Source organism: Pecten maximus, chromosome 14, assembly GCF_902652985.1.
Source record: "Pecten maximus chromosome 14, xPecMax1.1, whole genome shotgun sequence".
Classification (NCBI taxonomy): Eukaryota; Metazoa; Mollusca; class Bivalvia; order Pectinida; family Pectinidae; genus Pecten; species Pecten maximus.
Window position 1 is genome coordinate 16,915,186 of NC_047028.1, and position 22,183 is coordinate 16,937,368.

General features: G+C 35.5%; 1 protein-coding gene across 1 annotated transcript; it reads left to right on the top strand.

The window, feature by feature from the left end:
• The first annotated feature begins 13,174 nt into the window (after window positions 1–13,174).
• LOC117342485 (putative nuclease HARBI1) lies at window positions 13,175–21,789 on the top strand. The gene is made up of 4 exons (XM_033904656.1): window positions 13,175–13,332; window positions 14,298–14,480; window positions 15,566–15,637; window positions 21,444–21,789. Exons 1-4 carry the CDS (start codon window positions 13,199–13,201, stop codon window positions 21,655–21,657), a joined length of 603 nt encoding a protein of 200 aa, XP_033760547.1. The 5' UTR covers window positions 13,175–13,198; the 3' UTR covers window positions 21,658–21,789.
• The last annotated feature ends 394 nt before the right edge of the window (window positions 21,790–22,183 follow it).

Genomic DNA, 22,183 nt, shown 5'->3' on the forward strand with positions numbered 1-22,183 from the left:
AACAACCTGATGTATTTTTTGCAGATATTTTAAAAGGACTAGCCTTAGTGTGTCCGTCATCTGTCCTGTACAAAACACTATGCGAGTCGTCAGGCAATATTTCTGATATATTGTCTCGGTACGTTCCGGAATATATGATCACTGATGATACCTGTGATTTGTCATCATTTGTGTTCCAGACAAAATTTATAGAATTTACGAATAAATTCACCATATCCGAGGAGGAAATAGAAACTTTAAATAATGCGACTAGGGGTCAGTCCAACAACAATAACTGGAAGGAAATGAGAAAAGTTATTTTGACAGCATCCAACTTCGGACTCGTGTGTAAAAGGAAAGAAACTACTCCTCCAGAAAACTTAGTAAAACAACTTCGTGGGTACATGCGTATTCCAGTTACATGGAGTTTACGACATGGACAACGGAATGAAAATCGTGCTAAAAGAGCGTATGTGCGACATCATATGAACACATGTTCCACTGATGTCAGTGTTAAAGATATGGGAGTCTTTGTTTCTAAAGAGTTTCCATTTTTAGGAGCTAGTGTGGATGGATTGATTTCTTGTGCGGTTTGTGGAGATGGTGTTCTGGAAATAAAATGTCCTTTTGGAAGTAAAGGGGACAAGTGGCGGATGATGACGCCAGAGACATGTGCACAAAATAAAAAGTTTTGTTGTAATGTAATCAATGGTAGTTTACATCTTAGACCAACCATAATTATTATCACCAGGTTATGGGACAAATGGCTGTACTTGGTCTGTCGTGGGTGGATTTTTTTATATGGACAAAAAAGGGATTTTCTGTTCAACGGCTACGTTTCGATGATGGATTTTGGACCGGGGGTATGCTTCATAAACTTAAGGACTTCTACAGTCATAGTTTTGTTGCCGAATTACACACTGAAAGAGTGAAACGAGGAGAGATGCTCTACCGCGGTGATTAACTGTATGGCTGCACGATTATTTGTATTTTGTTTGTTATAACCGACCAGAAATTACTTTTTTTATATATGTCACAGGAAGAAAATGCGGGACATAATAACAAACTCCCAAATTCCTGCTGGTTCTTTATTTATTTACTAACCGGAGACATTTCCAGACGTACAAACATAAAAAAAAACCTGAAACAAAAAAAAACAGCCGGACTAAGTACAATGTATATACGGTATATATCAATAATACTACGTGCATACGAATACGCGCTTAATGTTGATATTCAATTAATATCTATTACACGGTAAATATCTATTCTGTATAGTATATATACCTTCCAAGACTTCAGCAGTCTGGTGAAATAGTGTCACGTCGTATACATACATCGTAAGGTAGTAGTTGCTGGACCCCGGAGGATACGTCTCAGCCAACGGTTAAATGGCAACTGCGATGATTCGCGCGAGTTATGGAGTTTTATCTAACGTTCTCTCACTCTTGCACGCTTTTTCACACTTCCACACCCTAATTTACATATAAGACATAAACAAGACTAAATAAGGACAATCACGAGACGACCACCTGAACTACAGACAAGATACAGACGTTACTATAAATAGACAAGGTACTTTCCACAATACAAGTAACTCGACGACACATACATATTTGTAAATCATATAAACAAATATTGAATTAGCCCCATACTTGTACCGGTGACATTCTCTCCCTGTCGGGTAAATGTCCCGGCATTTCACCTAGGAAACTGACAAGTAACCTCAATTAATTACAAAAATATCAAAATTAATTCAACTCTGAAACAAAGTCGAAACAATTATCTAGTTAATGAAACCCTGAAATTTCAGAAAGAGATCAAAATACAACAAAATATGAATGCTGTAGTATCCAATGAATCAATACTTATAAATGTAGTGCAATTAATCAAATAATTGTCAATACTTTGCTCCCAAGAAACCTGAAACAAAACAAGATTAAGTCTGTATGGTTAAATATCCTGAAATTCGTAAACATTACTTTGTATCAACACATTTCAATGTATTAAAGTCAAATCTGCAAGGAAACTCATAATGATTAATAAAACCAATAAGGGATATTCAAATATTCAGACGACCACCTGAACTACAGACAAGATACAGACGTTACTATAAATAGACAAGGTACTTTCCACACAATACAAGTAACTCGACGACACATACATATTTGTAAATCGTATATACAAATATTTAATTAGCCCCATACTTGTACCGGTGACATTCGTATGTAACCCTGGTAAATACTAGCTGCAATATACCGCTCGGCTAGAGAGATTTTCTCTTCAGCTCGATCGGTTGAGCGTAAGACTAGTAAGCCAGAGGTCCCGGGTTCGATTGCAGTGATTTAAATTTAATTGATCATGCGCTCTGTTACATATATATTACATTACCCTCAACTTGTCTCGAGTGTCAGAGTCAATGTACAGAGTACAAAGACAGTAATTAAGTGGATGTAATATTGTGTGTCGTTTACTAAAAAAGTCATATTTGATTCCTTATAGGAAATTCATTATATACCGTGTACATCAGCTTCATTTATATATGACATTGACATTTCACAATGATGTTGATTATAATTACCATCAGATTAGAATTTCATTTATTTTAAATTAATTATATGATTTAATTTTGTATGATGCACATATTTTTATGGACCTAAAAAATTATGGTCCAAATCCATGATAAGTTCCCTAATGTTGAGCTTTATAACATCACTTTTTAATAGCTGATGGCTTTGTATAATACATATTTACTGAAAAGTTAAGTTACAAAACAATAAAGCACACTCACTGGACAAATCATTGCAAATGTGTTTTCTTGCTTTATGGAAGTGAAGTATCTTTGTGAAGTATCCATTGATCAAAAGACAAAGGCAGTGTTTTGGGGGAAATATTTTACCAGATCCTGGTATTTTTGCTTAAAAACTTCGAACTTTTATGGAAAAATTATAAAATTAAATCAAACACTCGGCTATATATATATCAATAAATACAAGAGAATAAATGAAAATAAAACAAATTTAATATTGCAAAATTTCATTCCATACATGTCCGTTATGAATGTTAATAAAAACTGTCAATTTTTTAATGCTTTGTGTATTAGGCCAAAAAAAATTTCTTTAAGGTTACATGAGCAAATAAACTAGGTAAGGAAGGTCAGGTTTTTAAAAAAAAAAAAATTATACATCATTGCATCATTGACTAACACTTAGAACATGTTATGGAGTATATATAAAACCACATTATATGGGGAAAAAAACTGCATTTTAAAACAATTTAAATACAACTAAATATGTTTTGTCTATTTAAAGCCTTAAGCCATTCCAAACATGTTTTGCATTATTTCTGAATATTTTTGGAAAAGTAAAAGTTTAGGGTCGGGTCAGGGGGGGGGGGGGGGGGTAAAAAAGCTAGGTAGGGTCAGGAAACCTTAAACAAATATTTTTTTGGCTTTAATATCACACCTTATGGGTATTAAAATCAAACAATTCTAAGTCATTGGTATGTGTAAAACAAATTGTAAGTGCATTTTTATGGACAGAAGGAGCTAGAGGAAGCTTCTATTGATTTAGTTTATTTACATATAATCAATATGATCAATATTTTAATTAGTTTTTATTTATAATCACTTATAATTACAACGTCACACCATTATTCTGTCGTATCGCTCACATGATTCTGTTCAATCTAGTGTTGTTACAATCGGTTAAAAAATGCCAACCGATCATCGGTTAGAACTGGATGGCCTTAATAACCAAATTTCCGATTATAATCATGATCAGTTAGTAATAAAAAACTGAGCAAAATTAAAGCATAATTATCATGTACAAATGCTTCTTGTCATCAATATTGCTTAATTTAGACATTTTGAATACTTTCAGATAAGTTTCCACTTCAAAATCCTTAATTTCAAGCTTAAGTAAACACATTAAAACTCTAATATGAACCACATACATTTATAACAACACCAGCTATGCCAAAAACAAAATTCTGCTGGTTTTGACTTCAAATCACCGTATGATGTTAGTAGAAGCCTGCAGGAAAACAGACATACTATATATACCTATGAATTAATTTGTAGTGGACAATAAGTAAAAATTGTAGTCAATAAATAAATTCATTTCAAGAGTGGTTCATATAAATTTGTCATAGCACAGCAAATCATAACCATTTGTTCAGCTAGATGAACTTCTGTAAGGGGTAACACTGCCTGAAGAATTTTGAAATTTTTAATCTGCTCCATTTTCATTTCGACCACTATTCGTGGTGCAGCAATTAGTTTTTTCTTAAAAAATTCTTCAGATGACATCTGACCTGATGCACTTACAAATGGTGGCATGTTGAGACCAATGTGGGCTGGTAAAAGGTCACCCACAGTAAAACCTTTGTCGGCAAGTATAATGTCACCACTTTCTAGTCTGGGCAAAAACATGTCGCCATCTTTCTGGACAATGTGTCGATCAGAGGTTCGTCCACCCCAGAGACGTGACACAAATGTGACCAAACCACTAGTAGATACACCGATTAAACCTTTGAAAGTGTTGTGGTGTTTATATTCACTCCAGGTGAGATATTGTGAAACTAGGCTGTCGCATCAACCACTATTCTAACTTGTGACATCTCTGCGAAATTTTTTGGTAAATTACTGAGAATCTGTTCTCTACTCGGCCACGGAATCAGGGATTGAAAATGATCATACATAAAGTTTATCCATGTGTTCATGATTCTAGACACAGTCATAACGGACACACGGAAAAGATCAGCTAAAAATTCCTGTAGGACACCGTGTCGCAGTCTAAAACATACCAAGAAGAATTCATCCAATGGCCGCAGTGTACGTCTCTTTCCTGGTTTTTCCACATATGGATCGGTATACTTTCTATCCACTGCATCTTTGGTTGTTCGTTTTTCGCCTTCCCAATAGGTCGATTTGTTTGCACCATGCTTTATTAAAGTATCAAAAAATAATTTAAAAGTACCATAATTTGGAAAGCCGGTATAGAACCGTGTTTTTTCATCATTGTTCTATATGTCTTCTGGTTTAAATATTGTTAAAAGTGTTTGAGTTGATGAAGTTTTGGTTTCACCTGGGGTAAAGTTTGAGTAATTTCATTTTTTTGACTTATTGGAGTTGATTCACACTGCACAGATGCAGAACATGTACTTACTACTTCTGTCTGTGTCTCTCTGTCCTTGGCACTCTCGATCTCGTCTACTGGTGTAGTATGTTCAGAATCATTATTCTTGGCCAGTATAACTCGATTTAATGGTCGACGTGGTAAACAAACTGGTTTTTCAATGTTCAAATTTAAATTCGATGGAATTGAATCTTTGGTACATATATTATTTTCGAAATGGCGATTGCAAATCCGTGTATCAGATCCTGTTGGGGCATTGGGTCGGACTAATTTAATGCGCTGTAGCCAAATGGAACGCCTTTTTTTTCTGGTCTTGACTCTCACCGGAAGGAATTCTATGAAAAGTTAATTTTGTAACACCATCATCCAATGTCTGTCCTTCACGCTTCGAACAAAGCACACAAAATCTTTTTCCTCCTCTCGCAATCTGACTCATTTTCGAAATCAACTGTAACAAAAAATAATCTGCTTTATTAAAATGTTGAACAGCTTTGCAGAGGGTAAGGGGTAACACTGCCTGAAGAATTTTGAAATTTTTAATCTGCTCCATTTTCATTTCGACCACTATTCGTGGTGCAGCAATTAGTTGTGTCTTAAAAAATTCTTCAGATGACATCTGACCTGATGCACTTACAAATGGTGGCATGTTGAGACCAATGTGGGCTGGTAAAAGGTCACCCACAGTAAAACCTTTGTCGGCAAGTATAATGTCACCACTTTCTAGTCTGGGCAAAAACATGTCGCCATCTTTCTGGACAATGTGTCGATCAGAGGTTCGTCCACCCCAGTAACAATAAATAATCTGCTTTATTAAAATGTTGAACAGCTTTGCAGATCTACATCTTTATTTATTGTTGATAATGATATTGTAAAAGCGGTGGGTTCTTTTAGATTCTATTAACATAAATCGTAAGCCTGTACAAATAACAGATCCGATAAAGCATGTAGGTATGTGTCCAACTTCTGTCGTTTGTTGGGGAAGGGAGGAGGGGGGGGGGGGGGGGGAGGTGGCTTCGTGTGCAATTACAACATGATAAATCTAGCCGTCGATTACCGAATAAATATAATCTTCATTTTATAACAAACTTGCAAGGCATCATTTATCATTAAATCATAAAAAAAAATGTATATAATGGCAGGCATTACGAGAAAACTCGGCGGTCTAACGCATGTAATATGATCAGGTAACCGAGAGCACATGCCCCGTGCTTTATTTTTACTGACAGAATACAATATGTTATCGTAAATCTCCTGGATACATTCAAATCGTACTTACCCCAAGTTATCATGATGTTCATCATAAAGGCTTCTCACATTTTGTTATTTCTCGTATCATTCATAAAACTCGTATTATTTTGCTTCAAAGAGGCACTGTTTCACTGTCAGTTTGTTTATAATCAGCCGCGATCAACCGGAACTACCCAGCCAAAAAATTCCGTGTTTCGTTGTAGCGCCACTTGTAGGATTAGTGTTCAGGGGATGTAATCCGGTAGTCTCCCATTCACTGCGGTGGAAGGTGAGTCAAAAATGTTCAATTATTCAATTAAATTATTATTATTATTATTTTCCCCTTTCTTTTGTGTAGAGATATATTCTGAAATAGTACTGAATATATATAATACATATTAAAATGAGGCCGTAATAAGTGTAAGGTATAATTCCGGATATCCGAGACAGTAGTTCTATTTTCTGAGACGCTAGTAGTTATACGGCTCGCACTTCTGGTTCATATCTCCGGCCTCAAGCAGAAACGTGGTATCATGTTTATTAAGCTGTAGACATTCATGTTGAGTAGCGGTTTACCTTTTTAAGCAAGGATAAGTGAGTAGGTAAGTATGTAAATTTTAACAACCCTCCTAGAGGTAGAGGGTATTGGATCAGGAATATATCGAAAAGGTAAAGATATGTATTTATGAGTCAATAGATGAATACTCTACATCAGATGACGGGGGAAATTTGGATGAATTGACTTTTAGAGTAAATGACCAAATGTTCTTTGAAATTTTGAAAATGAAACTCAGAACCATGACTATTTCTTACTCAATTGCCAAATCCAAATTAAGTAAAATTCAAGAAAAAAATTAGAATCTGAAATAGAACAATTAGAAGATAGAATTAATAATGAACCAAATAACACAGTCTTTGAAATTCTAGAAGAGAAGAAGATTCACTTAGAAAACTTTCGTAGACAAAACCCAGAGGGTCTTATTTTAAGATCCAAAGCAAAATGGTATGAATTTGGGGAAAGAAACACAGTATTTCTGTAATTTAGGGAGAAGGAAGTATGTAAATAAAACAATCAATGAGTTGATATCTGATGATGGTAATGTATTAGATCAACCAGAGAATATTTTACATCAAGAAGCATCCTTTTATTTAAAAAAAACTATATTCCTCTAATGTGTATGATTCGGAAAGACTAGATAATTCTACATTTTTGTCAGCACAATATTATGTTAAATGAAGAGCAAAAAGAGCTGCTTAGCGCTCAGCATACAAGGAGTGGGACGACTGGTTCGCCCGTTGTCAGTATAATGTGACCGGGTGGGGTGTTCTGCTGGATGTCTTCAGCAGTTTGCTTCAGTGAGATAACACTATAAATCGGCAAAAGTTCTGGCCTATTACAAGGAGACATAACACGAACATACCGCAGCCTCCCAAAACACACATATGCCCTCGCCACACGCATGTATATCGCAAGCACGGGAGACCGTCCTTAAATGACCTTAGCTGTTGATGGAACGTTAAACAAGTGAAACCAAACCAAACTGTTTTCTTAAATTTTACAACCTCTTTAACCTTCTCAATGGATGCATCCCTCCTTTCAAATTTATTTTTTTTCTGTCAATTCCACAACTTTGTCCCTCCTTTCATCTATCATTCTAGTTACACTTTCCAATGTAGATGTTTTTGGAGTAATAGGAATTTGATGAGCACCATCCGGTCTGACTTACGTTGGTGTTGAAGTTGAGCATGGTACACTAAACCTTTCCATTTTATAGTCAAATTTGTAACTTTTTCGTTTACTTTTAATATTTTTTTGAATGCAATATATCTTGGATGCGTGCATTGTGGTTAATGTCGGGATTGTTAGTCAGTTCTCTTACAATTGAAGCAGTCAGTTGTTTCATAATTCAGGGATTTGCAAAAATTCCAAATATCTAAAACACCACCTATTGTGATGAATTTGGTTTGGTTTGGTTTATTTTGTTTAACGTCCTATTAACAGCTAAGGCTTGTTTCCAGAGAGTTAAAATCAATTTTTTACAAAATTCTGACATTTTCTAGTTAAAATTTGAAATACAAGTTAGAGCTGTAGGCCAGCAAAGTTCCAACAAGGGCCCAATGGGCCCAAATCGCTCACCTGCAATGCAGTGATCTTTTCATATATGGATCCTGCAGTTATTTGAAAGCATGCTACAGGACCAATATAATGTCTCTCTGCACTTTGGCTTTTCACTAAAAGTCATTTAAAGATTTAAGCATACTTGATCGACGTGACCTTGAATGAAGGTCAAGGTCATTCATTTGAACAAACTTGGTAGCCCTTTACCCCAGCATGCTACAGACCCAATATCAACTCTCTGGGACTCTTGGTTATTGAGAAGAAGTCGTTTAAAGATTTTAGCCTTTTTGACTCCTGTGACCTTGAATGAATGTCAAGGTCATTCATTTGAACAAACTTGGTAGCCCTTCACCCCAGCATGCTACAGGCCAAATATTAGGTCTCTGGGACTCTTGGTTATTGAGAAGAAGTCGTTTAAAGATTTTAGCCTTTTTGACTCCTGTGACCTTGAATGAAAGTCAAGGTCATTCATTTGAACAAACTTGGTAGCTCTTTACCCCAGCATGCTACAGGCCAAATATTAGGTCTCTGGGACTGTGGGTTATCGAGAAGAAGTCGTTTAAAGATTTTAGCCTTTTTGGCCCCTGTGGCCTTGAATGAAGGTCAAGGCCATTCATTTGAACAAACTAGGTAGCCCTTCATCCCAGCATGCTACAGACCCAATATCAACTCCCTGGGACTGTTGGTTATTGAGAAGAAGTCGTTTGAAGATTTTAGCCTTTTTGACCCCTGTGACCTTGAATGAAGGTCAAGGTCATTCATTTGAACAAACTTGGTAGCCCTTCACCCCAGCATGCTACAGGCCAAATATTAGGTCTCTGGGACTCTTGGTTATTGAGAAGAAGTCGTTTAAAGATTTTAGCCTTTTTGACTCCTGTGACCTTGAATGAAAGTCAAGGTCATTCATTTGAACAAACTTGGTAGCCCTTCACCCCAGCATGCTACAGACCCAATATCAACTCCCTGGGACTCTTGGTTATTGAGAAGAAGTTGTTTAAAGATTTTAGCCTTTTTGACCCCCGTGACCTTGAATGAAGGTCAAGGTCATTCATTTGAACAAAATTGGTAGCCCTTTACCGCAGCATGCTACAGACCCAATATCAACTCCCTGAGACTCTTGGTTATTGAGAAGAAGTCGTTTAAAGATTTTAGCCTTTTTGACTCCTGTGACCTTGAATGAAAGTCAAGGTCATTCATTTGAACAAACTTGGGAGCCCTTCACCCCAGCATGCTACAGGCCAAATATTAGGCCTCTGGGACTCTTGGTTATTGAGAAGAAGTCGTTTAAAGATTTTAGCCTTTTTGACTCCTGTGACCTTGAATGACGGTCAAGGTCATTCATTTGAACAAACTTGGTAGCCCTTCACCCGAGCATGCTACAGACCCAATATCAACTCCCTGGGACTCTTGGTTATTGAGAAGAAGTCGTTTAAAGATTTTAGCCTTTTTGACTCCTGTGACCTTGAATGAAAGTCAAGGTCATTCATTTGAACAAACTTGGTAGCCCTTCACCCCAGCATGCTACAGACCCAATATCAAGTCCCTGGGACTCTTGGTTATTGAGAAGAAGTCGTTTAAAGATTTTAGCCTTTTTGACTCCTGTGACCTTGAATGAAGGTCAAGGTCATTCATTTGAACAAACTTGGTAGCCCTTCACCCCAGCATGCTACAGACCCAATATCAACTCCCTGGGACTGTTGGTTGTTGAGAAGATGTCGTTTGAAGATTTTAGCCTTTTTGACTCCTGTGACCTTGAATGAAAGTCAAGGTCATTCATTTGAACAAACTTGGTAGCCCTTTACCCCAGCATGCTACAGACCCAATATCAAGTCCCTGGGTCTTTTGGCTATTTAGAAGAAGTCGTCTAATTTTTTTTTAGCCTTTTTGACTCCTGTGACCTTGAATGAAAGTCAAGGTCATTCATTTGAACAAACTTGGTAGCCCTTCACCCCAGCATGCTACATGCCCAATATGAGGTCTCTAGGCCTTTTGGTTATTGAGAAGAAGTTGCTTGAATGGAAAGTTGACGCCGGACGGACGGCCGGACGGCCGGACGGACGACGGACGGACGACGGACGCCGCGCCACGGCATAAGCTCACTTGCCCTTCGGGCAGGTGAGCTAAAAACGGTTGTTCTGGTCGACTTACTTCTTCCGCTCACCAGTTCAACATACATCAAACAGTTAGTTTTAGTTATGACAATCCCACAATTTCAGTTTGTGTGCTATGGTGTCTTATTCTTCAACAAAGGCACACTAAACAGTCTTGCCAACTGAAATGAATACAAGGTAGACAATTTCGCAAATAAAACAAGAGCGGTCAGCTGATACGCATGTGAGTTCCGTTTGCAGCATTTTATTTTGTTTTGTAAATTTTCCCAGTGGTCCAGGAGAAGAATTTATCTCATGACGAGAGTCATGACGGAAAGCAAATGATAATCAACAATAATTTCATTATCAAATATTGGAGTTGACTAAATGATCTACAGTTAAAAGTGCATTTGTTATTAACTCTTACTTTAGACAAAGATAGTTTCTATTTTTTCTAGGCGGGCTTGGGGTAGACACCTCCTCATACTCGCTGACCCATTCAAATGTATAATCCCCAGACTTTTGGCTGTGTTGTGGTCGCTAGGTCTCATCCGAGTCTGAAGCGGACTGTAGGAAATAAAAGCAAAACAATTACATTTTACGTTTTTTCTTCTATCTTTAAAAAAAAATGTAATGCATAACAAACTGTTGTAAATTGTATTTATTATTTTAACCTTTCCATATATTTTCTAAACAATCTTTGTATGCATATGGTAGTGGAAAAGGAATTTTTACTTATAGTAATGAAATAGCACACTCCAAAATTGGGCAAAAATACTAATTGATTTAAATAATTATTATAAATTATGATATTAATATAATCCTCACCCAAATGCAGTGCATAATGCTCATTGCAGTTCATTTTCATTAAATTATTTTGATAATAGGATATTGTACAGTTAACTGTGTCTTCCACTGTCTTGTCAATATGACAATAGACGCTAAGACGGCCTTGGTAATTTTGTATTCAATATATATCTATTATTATATAATTCAATACTGACGAACCACACACTAGTAGGTTTACAAGTTTCCATTCTGATAAAAATACATTGGCAACTATATATACAGATGTATAGGTAGCACACCACAGTAAGACAGCCTGGCCATGGGCAATTTTTTTGTTAAGCAAATAACTCCTGTATTATGATATGCATAAAAAATGAAAAAATAAATGTACACTATAATTGGTATATTCAGTATGAAGTAGTACATACAGGCTTCACATTTATTAAAACAAAAATCAATAAATTGGTTCCGGATTTTAAATATCCGGATTTTCCGAACGTGTGTTTACACAGGAAATTTAGTTTTGCCTACAGCGCAAAATGGAAGCCCACAGAAAAGGTAAGATAGCGGAAAAACTTAATTTACAACATATGTCCAAACAAGATTAATTCTGTCTTTGGGATAGAGATATCTAATTTTAAATAGGTTTCAGAAAAAAAATTGTGTAGAGAATTGTGCCATTTTGGGTCAAATATCATAATATTTAGCAATTTTTGAGAATTTGTTAAGCTGTTACCATGGTATTCACAGCTCTAAAAATCACAGAAAATATCAGTTTACTTATCCTTCAGAGCTCTATTAAAATTGCAAATGTTGTACAGATTTCAAATATATATACTTTATTAGAGGTTATATGTAAGGTTAACTGGCAATGTTTACATATCTAAAACATGTGCCATATTTTTCAGAATTTGGCATTTTTACTGTACACTGCTACCATAAGGAATATAAATGCATTATCCCTTTATGTTTTGCAATTGTTTTTCCTTAGCTAAACCCCTCAATACTGCATAAATCAGTGTCAAAATAAATCGCGACAATTTGTAAACAAATATGGCGCGAACAAGAGTTGTCGTTTTTGTCGCCTTCCCCCACTACACTTTAAAAGGGGACCCAACTTCCTTGCCGTTCGAAACTAGAATCGTGCTGTTCCGGAGACTGCTCCAACTGTGCCGGCTGTTCCGTATGTTGTTCTGCTATGTCCAGGGTGCCGTTTCACAACGCACACGTAACTTTACGGGTACCCGTAAACCATACGTAAGTTTTTTTAACCGTTTCACAACGTACACGTAAGTTACGGGTGCACGTAAATAAGTTACGGGTACCCGTAAATTACCTCCGAAACCACACGTAACTTACGTCAACAAATACCTCCCGTAAACCACACGTAAGTTGTGTGAGCGTAACAAATGTAAACAAATATGGCGGCCATCGCACTTTTGTTGCACAGAGTTCAGCACCAGCGGGCAATGAGGAGAGAGAGAGAGAGAGTGTTTCGTGACCGTCATAATTTGATGGAAATGCTTGATGATATATCTTTAGTTGAAAGATATCGGTTGCCGAGAAACGTAATCACTGATATCCTCAATACCATTTCTCCGAACATATCTCCTCGCACCAAGCGTTCTCACGCAGTGTCACCAGTTACACAGGTTCTTGTTGCATTAAGATATTATGCTAAAGGTGGGTTCTTGTCTGAAGTCGGCGACTTGCATGGGGTCAGCAGGTCAACAGCATGTCGATGTATTAAATCTGTTACAAATCAGATCTTTGATCATTATGCTCATTTGATAACATTACCGTCGTCTGCGGTAGAAATCCATGCTATTAAGGAAGGATTCCATGGAATTGCCGGAATGCCGAATGTTGTGGGGGCGATCGACGGAACTCTGGTTCCTGTTCAAGCACCGATCTTAGACGAACATGTCTACGTTTGCAAAAAAGGATATCATGCCATAAATGTACAAGCTATTTGTACTCACTCCATGAAGTAAGTCATTATGAGTGTCCGAGTAAACAAACCATGCTTATCGCGCCTAGGTTCTTTATGTGAACTAGAGTGACGCCCCCTATGTTGATGATAATGAAATATTTTGAGAAACCAAAAGGCGGGTCGGGAAACAATCTTTGATAATTTAGGGATATAATTATTTTGTCATCTGAAGTCAGTGATAAACCATGTTGAATTGTTTTTAAAAACTCCATTCAGTCATTGTTAAATCAGTCATATACCCCCTTTTTTAACAATATTATAGTGTTAAATAATATTTAACAGCTATGTCACGTATGTGGTAATTTTCATTTACAGTATGACAGCGTATGGATACAATTTATAGTTTCATCATCATCATCATCATCATATCATCATCATCGTTATGCAAGCTAAGCGATGTTGGTTTTTGCCTATTTAATTCAGATCTTTATTTAAATAGAGATAACTGATATCTGCATTTTAAATAGGAATATAAATATCTGTATTTAATTACAGTTTATCTATTTAAATACAAATTTCTCAATTTCAATTATTTCTATTTATTTGATAATTAGCTATCTCTTTATTTTAAAATAAAGATATCTCTAATTTGAATAAATAGCAATTAATTTAATAGAAAATACAGATTCATTTATAACTAATATTATTAGAGAAAATAGATATCCAAAATACAGATACAATGTACCTATTTTATACATAAAATACAGATATCTGCTGTTTGTATCAGTTAATAAAAATAACACTGAAAAAAAAAATATCTGAATTAAATGGGTAAAAACACAAACGGCTTGCCATATATTGTCACCATCACACCATCATCATATATATAGTGACTAAATATGATTTAAAACAAATCATCATTGTTGTCTTTATCAACACCACAATCAAGTGATATCATCATGGCAAAGTACAAAAATGGACAAGATCGGCTGGATACAATATTAGCAATATTGTTTTCTCAGATTCATTAATGTCATCTGCAAGTGGCCCGGATCTGTCCATGACAGTTTTATTCTGACTAATAGTGAAGTGGGTGATATCATGGAACAGCAGATGAATGGGTGGCTGTTGGGCGACTCAGGGTACCCTTTGAGGCCATGGCTTTTAACACCAGTTGGCATTCCTACAACAAGAAATGAAGAGAAGTAGGTCAAACTGAACCCATTTGGATACATGTATACTTTACCAACACAATGTATTATAAATATAGTATAAAAAAAACAGTACAACATGCTTGATTCAAATTAAATTTATTCCACTGTTGTATATCATAAAATCATGTTTTTTTTCCTCGTTGTTGTTTTCATATCAATAGAAAAAAAAGCAGCCAGAACCAGTAGGCAAGGGGTAATTAAAATTGGTTAACAATTTTGATGATGGCTTTATTGATGAAGACAGTTTGAAATAATTGATATATGTATGCAGGCATTCTTTAATATAACATACAAAATATAGATCTTTATTAATATATTGCAGGTACATATTTCTTATTAGATGAATTACATTTTTAATGCAGTATTGTATTGATTTAAAATAATATTTTGTACTATACATAGGACAATGTTACTTACCAGGGATGATGATGAGAAAATAACTAACCAATAATGTAAAAATCACATCAAATGACTATTATTTATTGACTAGAGCAAACTGTCATCACCAAAGTAGGCATAGTAATTGTGATTAAATTCCATTGAAAATATTTATATATGTCATTATCATATCATAATATGTTATTCTACCCGTGTATCTCAAGCCTGCCTGTATACAACCATGATTAGTATCTCTAATGGGTGATAATTCAATTCAAACAGATACAAAATTTGCATCAATCAAATTACAGTAAATGTTTCCATAAATATATCAAAGTCATTCATGGATTTAATCATCAAGTAATTAAAATCAAAACCTAAATTTTGCTCCAACAATAAACATAAAAATCTCATAATTTCAAACTCTGCTGTTTAAAATTAGTTCCAAAAAATCTTGTGAGATGATTTTGCATTCCTGTGACCATAAGAGAGTCCAGTTCTCATGATGGATGCATATAGCTAATATTTAATATTGAAGGCGAGAATTTGATAACAGAACAAAGATTGTTTTATAATTGATTCAACTATGAATAAAAAAAAGATTTAAGCTTTAACATTTAACTTATATCATGTTTCATAAATGTATACTGCAGCACAAGATAAAAAATCAATATTCCCTTATCATTTTACCATGTTAGGTACAACAGATCTCACATGAAGACAAGAAATGTGGTTGAGAGAGCCTTTGGAATGTTAAAGTCAAGATTCAGGTATTATGAATATTCACCTTTTTGTCTATATCAATAAAACAAACAAAAAAGCCAACAAGGCTTCTTGATATAACATTGCACTTATTGCTCAGAGAGCATATGTTTGTAGTCAATAAGACATATTTTTGCTGGTTAACACTGACATTGTGCATAAGTAAATGTCCATCATATATGTTTTTTTTATAAGATCTAGAGCAATGGAGGGTATTATCGTCAGGAGGCAGTTATCGTCACTTTTTCCCTATTTTTTAAATATTTTAATAAATGGTACCGTCCGGTTGCTAACGGTTTCATCGTAAAATACCATCGATCATTCGGAAGCTCTCTGACGAATATTCACTCCGAACAACCTTCAATTCAAATTTAAAATGAAGTTTTAATATTTTAATAAGTTTGCCGCCAAGCATATCCGGTTGTCTTACGTGATTGGATAAGGTAAGTCAAATACCTTTTGGCTTATAACACACAAATCTTGAAACAAACGCCAGAAAATACGTTATCTCTGTCAAGTTCTAGAGCGTCTGCTAAGTCTGCCAGCGTTCCGTGTACATCCGGGCTACTTCAATGCCGCAAATGGGTCTGTCGATAACTGACCCAATTTTGTACACTGGAGGCAGTTATCGTCAGTTTTCTAAAAATAGGAAATATTTGTAAAAACTCGATGGACTTAATAATAAATCCACCAGATTTTAATGTTATGAATTAATTCTGTAATTAAAGATATTATTCATTATCGCGTATCATTTTCCTGACATGGGGAAATGTTGCTATTTTTGGAGCCCTACTTTCACTTTCATATAGTCTAGATCTAGTCTTTTTTATATAGATAATGGAATGCGAACTGGGATTTACTATCATGAATACATTTGGTATATACATATTACTATTTATTCTATAGCAGCTAATGTCACTGGTATATTTATCAAAAAGACTAGTCTACCAATATATATGCTAAAATGCAGATTATAATTGGGACAAAGCCAAGGATGATAACTCTGGGAGGTCTGCAAGTAACATGTGCCTTTTTGTTGTATAGCATCAGTATTAGCACAATGTTTTTAATCAAAGTTATTGTTTATTTTAAAGGGTGACATGTACCAATGAGGACACAGGAAACTGGATGGAATTTGGTATATGGGTTACAAATTAAAGAGAGGTCCATATGTCATGATGTCCAGGAAGCTGTTACTTTTTAAAATGCCATGTTACAAAAATAGTTTTAATTGGAACATGGAGTGGATTTTGGTGACTAGACATGCCCATAGCATTGCCGGATGTACATTGAATGCAGCAATTTATGCTGAAATTGACATTTTGTAAATGACAAACTTTCCTGCACATCAGTTCCTTATAATATACATATATATATATATATATATATTGAATAAAAAGAAATCAATTAATAAATTCTGAACCAAGAAATTTATTTACAAAATTGAATAATAGTATTATAGTAACAGAATGTAGTAATTCATATTTAGTTGAAAGTGCTGACAGGTGAAAATAGATTTAAATAAATTGAAATGAAATAAAAAAAAACTTGTGATGTTTTCAATTATTGAATACCTCAAGAATATGTCCTTTCTTATTATTTACAGAAAATGTCTAAACAAATAGGTGCAAAGAAAAAGCGGGTACAGTACTCGACAGAAAATATGGCTGCAGCTATCAATGTAGTTCGCAGTGGCAGTATGTCAAAAAATCAAGCTTCGCGGGTATACCAAGTACCACGAACAACTTTAAATGATAAATTATCTGGCCGTGTACCAGAAAACCCCACACCTCCAGGTCCATCTCCTGTTCTAACAAAACAGGAAGAATCTGTGCTGGTCAATTACATTGATCTTATGCATGACATTGGCTATCCATTGACCAAAACAGAGTTCCTCCTCGAAGTTAAGCGTATTATGGATATTGATGGACGCCCCAATCCATTCCCCAATAACCTGCCAGGAAAAGACTGGTATTCAGCTTTCCGTAAAAGAAATCCCTCCATAACAACAAGGGTTCCGCAGTCTTTAGGACATGAGAGGGCAGCGATTACAGAAGGGATGATAACAAACTGGTATAAAAAACTTTATGAGTTTCTTTCACAGGAGGTACCAGATTATGAAGATTTAGTCAAAGATCCTCGGCGGATTTTTAATGCGGATGAAAGTGGATTTCAACTGTGTGTGAAGTCCCGACAAAGTCCTGGCCCCTGTAGGTTCGAAACATATCTACCAAGTTGTTGTAAGTGATAAAACTCAAATTACTGTTATGGCCTGTATGAATGCCGTTGGCAACTATATGCCACCTATGATACTGTATCCAGGAGAACGCTTCAGAGACGTTGGTATTGCGAAATTCCCAGAGGCAATTTTTGCACACACACCAAATGGATGGATGGATACTGATTGTTTTGTGGAATTTTTAAAACATTTAAAACAATTTGTTTCTAAATCGAACATAGCTTCACCCATACTTTTGATTGTTGATGGCCACTCTACACACATTTCCCTGGCAGCTTCAAAATTCTGCAGGGAGAATGGAATTGTGTTGTACTGTCTTTTGCCAAATGCCACCCATATCCTACAAGCTTGCGATGTAGGGCTGTTCTCGCCGATGAAGGCTGCTTGGACAAAGCATGTTAAACAGTGGCAAATGCAACACATAGGAGAAGTCCTGACCAAAAGAATGTTTCCGGAAGTCTTTCGGGGTACTTGGTACCAAGTTGCAACATTTGCTAATGCATGGAAGGGGTTTCAGAAATCAGGCCTTTTCCCTTTATCAAGTGATGGTATTGATAGAACAAAGCTGGCTCCTTCAAAGTGTTTTAGCGGAGAAGAAGCAACTACACAAGACATGGAGGAGACCAACTCAACCATGGATCCTTCCGGAGATGCCTCCATTGTTCCAGCCAATCAGTCAGTGGAAACAGTTACCTTTTCTGCTCCCACTGATCCTTCCGTGGAAATCTCATCTGCTCCCGTCAAATCCTCCGGAGAATCCTCATCTACTCCTGTCAAATCTTCCAGAGAAACCCCATCTGCCCCTACTTCCAATCCTTCCAGGGAAATATCATTTGCTCCGACCCTTCCTTTCGGGGAAACCTCTGCTGCTCCTTCCAGGGAAACCTCGTCAGCTTACTTAACAGCTCCTTCCGTAGAAAATTCATCTACTACTTCCACCCATCATTTCAAGGAAATCTCCTCAGTCCCCACCATAGAGTCTGTGTCCATTAACTCCCAAAATTCAGAAGTGTTTACATGCAGTGACCCGAGTCCCATGAACCTTTATCCTACAGTCGCTATCCTTCAACCTCCTCAAACCCAAGTGTCTGCAAGCAAATGTCTCGTCTGCATTTGATCACCTTAGAGTTCCTGAAATAAAAAAGAAAGTGAAAAGGAACAATAATATTAGAGAAAAACTTCCAAAAGCCTTATCGGGTGTAGAGGCTATTGCCCTCTTAGAGGAGCGAGAAAAGAAAAGAATTGAAAATGAGGAGCTAAAAATAGTACGAAAAGAGGAGAGAGAAAAGAAGAAATTAGAGAGAGAGAATGAGAGGCAGAGAAAGAAGGAAGAGAGGGAAAGAAAAAGGCAAGAAAGAGCTGATCAGAAGATCAAGAAAATGGAAGAGCGAAAGAGAACAAAAAAGAGGTCTAGAGACAGTAGTGAGAGTGACTATGAAGGAAGTGAGAAGGAAAACATTCCTTTTATGGACACCAGTTCGGAAGACGATGGTATTTGTTTTATGTGTGGAAAAATGGGTGGTCGTGCGAATGAATGGGTGGGGTGTGAAAAATGTCCGAACTGGTGCCATATCAAATGCACTGGTGAAGAAAGATTAATTAATATTTCATCTCTTCAGGAAATTCAGAAGTTCCCATTTGTTTGCCAAGAATGTTTTAAGGAATAAGTGTTTGGATATCTTGGCAATGTATTGCCTTGTGTAGAATAAATGATTGGTCATCTAAGATAACCGATAATTATACCATACAACATTTGTTTGCAAACATATGGGTATTCTTTAGGGCTGCAACAATACACATAACTCGCTTTAATATCTCAATACAATTCATGCGATAAAATCTGCAGGCCTACAAGATACATGCGTTTCAACTAGTTAGTATACATTACTGTCTGTATAAAAAGTACAATTTAGCATATCAAGAAAACAATTATTCACAACGATTCAATGTGAACCATCACACGAGTGTCGTAGTAATATACATTAATTTGTATATTGTGATACATATAATCTGGTGTATCATTGCAGCCAAACTTATCTTAGAAACCAAACATGTTTTCCTGAAATCTGTTTACTTTGTTATTTCATAATTTGAAGTTAATGAGTTTTCGTGTTTATTCTCACCTATTAAGGAGAAATATTCTAGTTACTTTTTAAAGTAATTAAAGATACATATTTAATGATATAGACAAAAGAATGTCATATACAATGACATATAATATTGAGTAATTTAATACCATCTCTATCATAATAATTCATAATTGATACGTCCTTTGGTGTCATATACATGTTACTACACTGTATGTCAGAAAACTAGTGTAAGACACACAGTAAAAAACTTAGTCACCATTAGGCTAACTGTCACAGTTTGTGATCCAAAAAAATAGCATGATGATGACATGTAATTGTCATGTTATTAGATCTAATGTTCTTAAGTATGCTATTCTCAAAGAACACCATAAATTTTTCATATATACATAAACTTATATCATTCTCAAATACAACTTCACAATATTTATATAACAATTAAATGATCTATATAACAATTCAGCATTTAGATCAATAGTACCAAGTCTTTTATATATATATATGTTAAATGTTAAGAAATTCTATCATTGTTTAAAAAGATGAGTCTATAGTTTTAATTGCATGGATGTCAAAATTTATTCAGAACTAATTACTTTATCTTTTAAAAACTTGTTAAAGTTGTTTTATGTGACCAGAGGCCTATAAACTAAATATATATTAATATAGGTCTCTGATGTGACAATGTTTTCTCTTGCCATTGAAAGCTTTTATAGGCAAGCCGAAAAAATGAACACATCTCTCATGATCATGTGTATGTACATGTGTATGTACAAGAACTGTGCGGCTGAATGCATGATGTAGACTGGAATTAAATGAATGGCAGAAAAATTAAAATGTTTTAATATGCTCAATGCTGCATATTCTTAATAAATTCCATTAATATGTTGCATTAAAAATTGTGTGCATATTTGTCATAATTGCACATGCAAAGAAACCACAATAGGGAATTGTACGCAACAAGTTGGGCTGAAATAGTGCGATCTCTGATCAGCTTCACTTTAGAATTACTTACGTTGAATCTGCTATCACTAGAATTGCGTGTTTCCGGGCTTAAATATACAAAAAAAGTGTATAAAAACATGAAACATTTCGTTAATATGCCCCTGGTCTTGTCAATTAATTACAAATAGGTGAAATCAACTGAGGTGACGATAACTGCCTCCACGTGACGATAACTGCCTCCATTACACCGGAAGTGGAGATAATGAATTCTCCCTTGTATGTGTAATTAACGGTAAAAACGAACACGGCAACAAAGAAGACGAATAATGGTATAAATAATCGTTGTATATTTTTCAGACTATCACGCGACATAAAAACGCAACAAAGCGTGGATGCTTAACCTGACGATAATACCCTCCATTGCTCTAACACGATTTGAATATTATTTTACATGGATATGTAAAATGAATGTAGTTCTAAAAAATAATATTAGAATTCAAACATATTAATAGCATGAATTTAATAAATGCAACACATTCATTTCAGATGTCTACACAAGTCAACTGGATGTATTTTGTTCTCCCCAGCCAAAACATGCCAGGTTATTTATGTTTGTTTTCTGTTGCACAATATGTGCATTGATCATGCCGTCGACCCCCCAGAGAACTTCGAGGAACAAGAACCAGATCATGTACCGTACAATGGTCATCTGGAAGATGGGCGTAATGTCCGATCAAACCTCATCCAACAACGATTTTAACTGTCAATTATCATATGAGCATATTCAACAAAATATTCAGATCAACCTGTATCAGACCAAGTCAATTACTCTTGTGGTCACACGTGTAATGTTCACAATTGGATATTAATAGGCTCATCAGTTATTTATGAACTTGAGTTAATATGAATACACATTAATATGTTTTCCGTAAGCACTTAGTAATGCCAAATTATAGATGTGTTTTAGCAGAGAATATTACATTAATATTTTCAACAAGTCGAAAAGTTCCCATACAAAATGTTTATGTTAATTTTACTCACTACTTCCAGTTATTTTTTATCCCTTACAAATCCCCATATATTAACATATGACTTTTACACACACTGTGATTCAGTGGTTGAACATGATGCAACAAAGTTATAGAATGGCAGAAGGATGCAGATGGATCTCAATTTCAAGGTATCTTATTTGATACAGCAGCCTATACTAATGACATTGTCTACTTAAATGAAATTTAATGAAATATTTAAAAAGTTTGAAGGTCAAGTGTGGTAAAATATTTGAT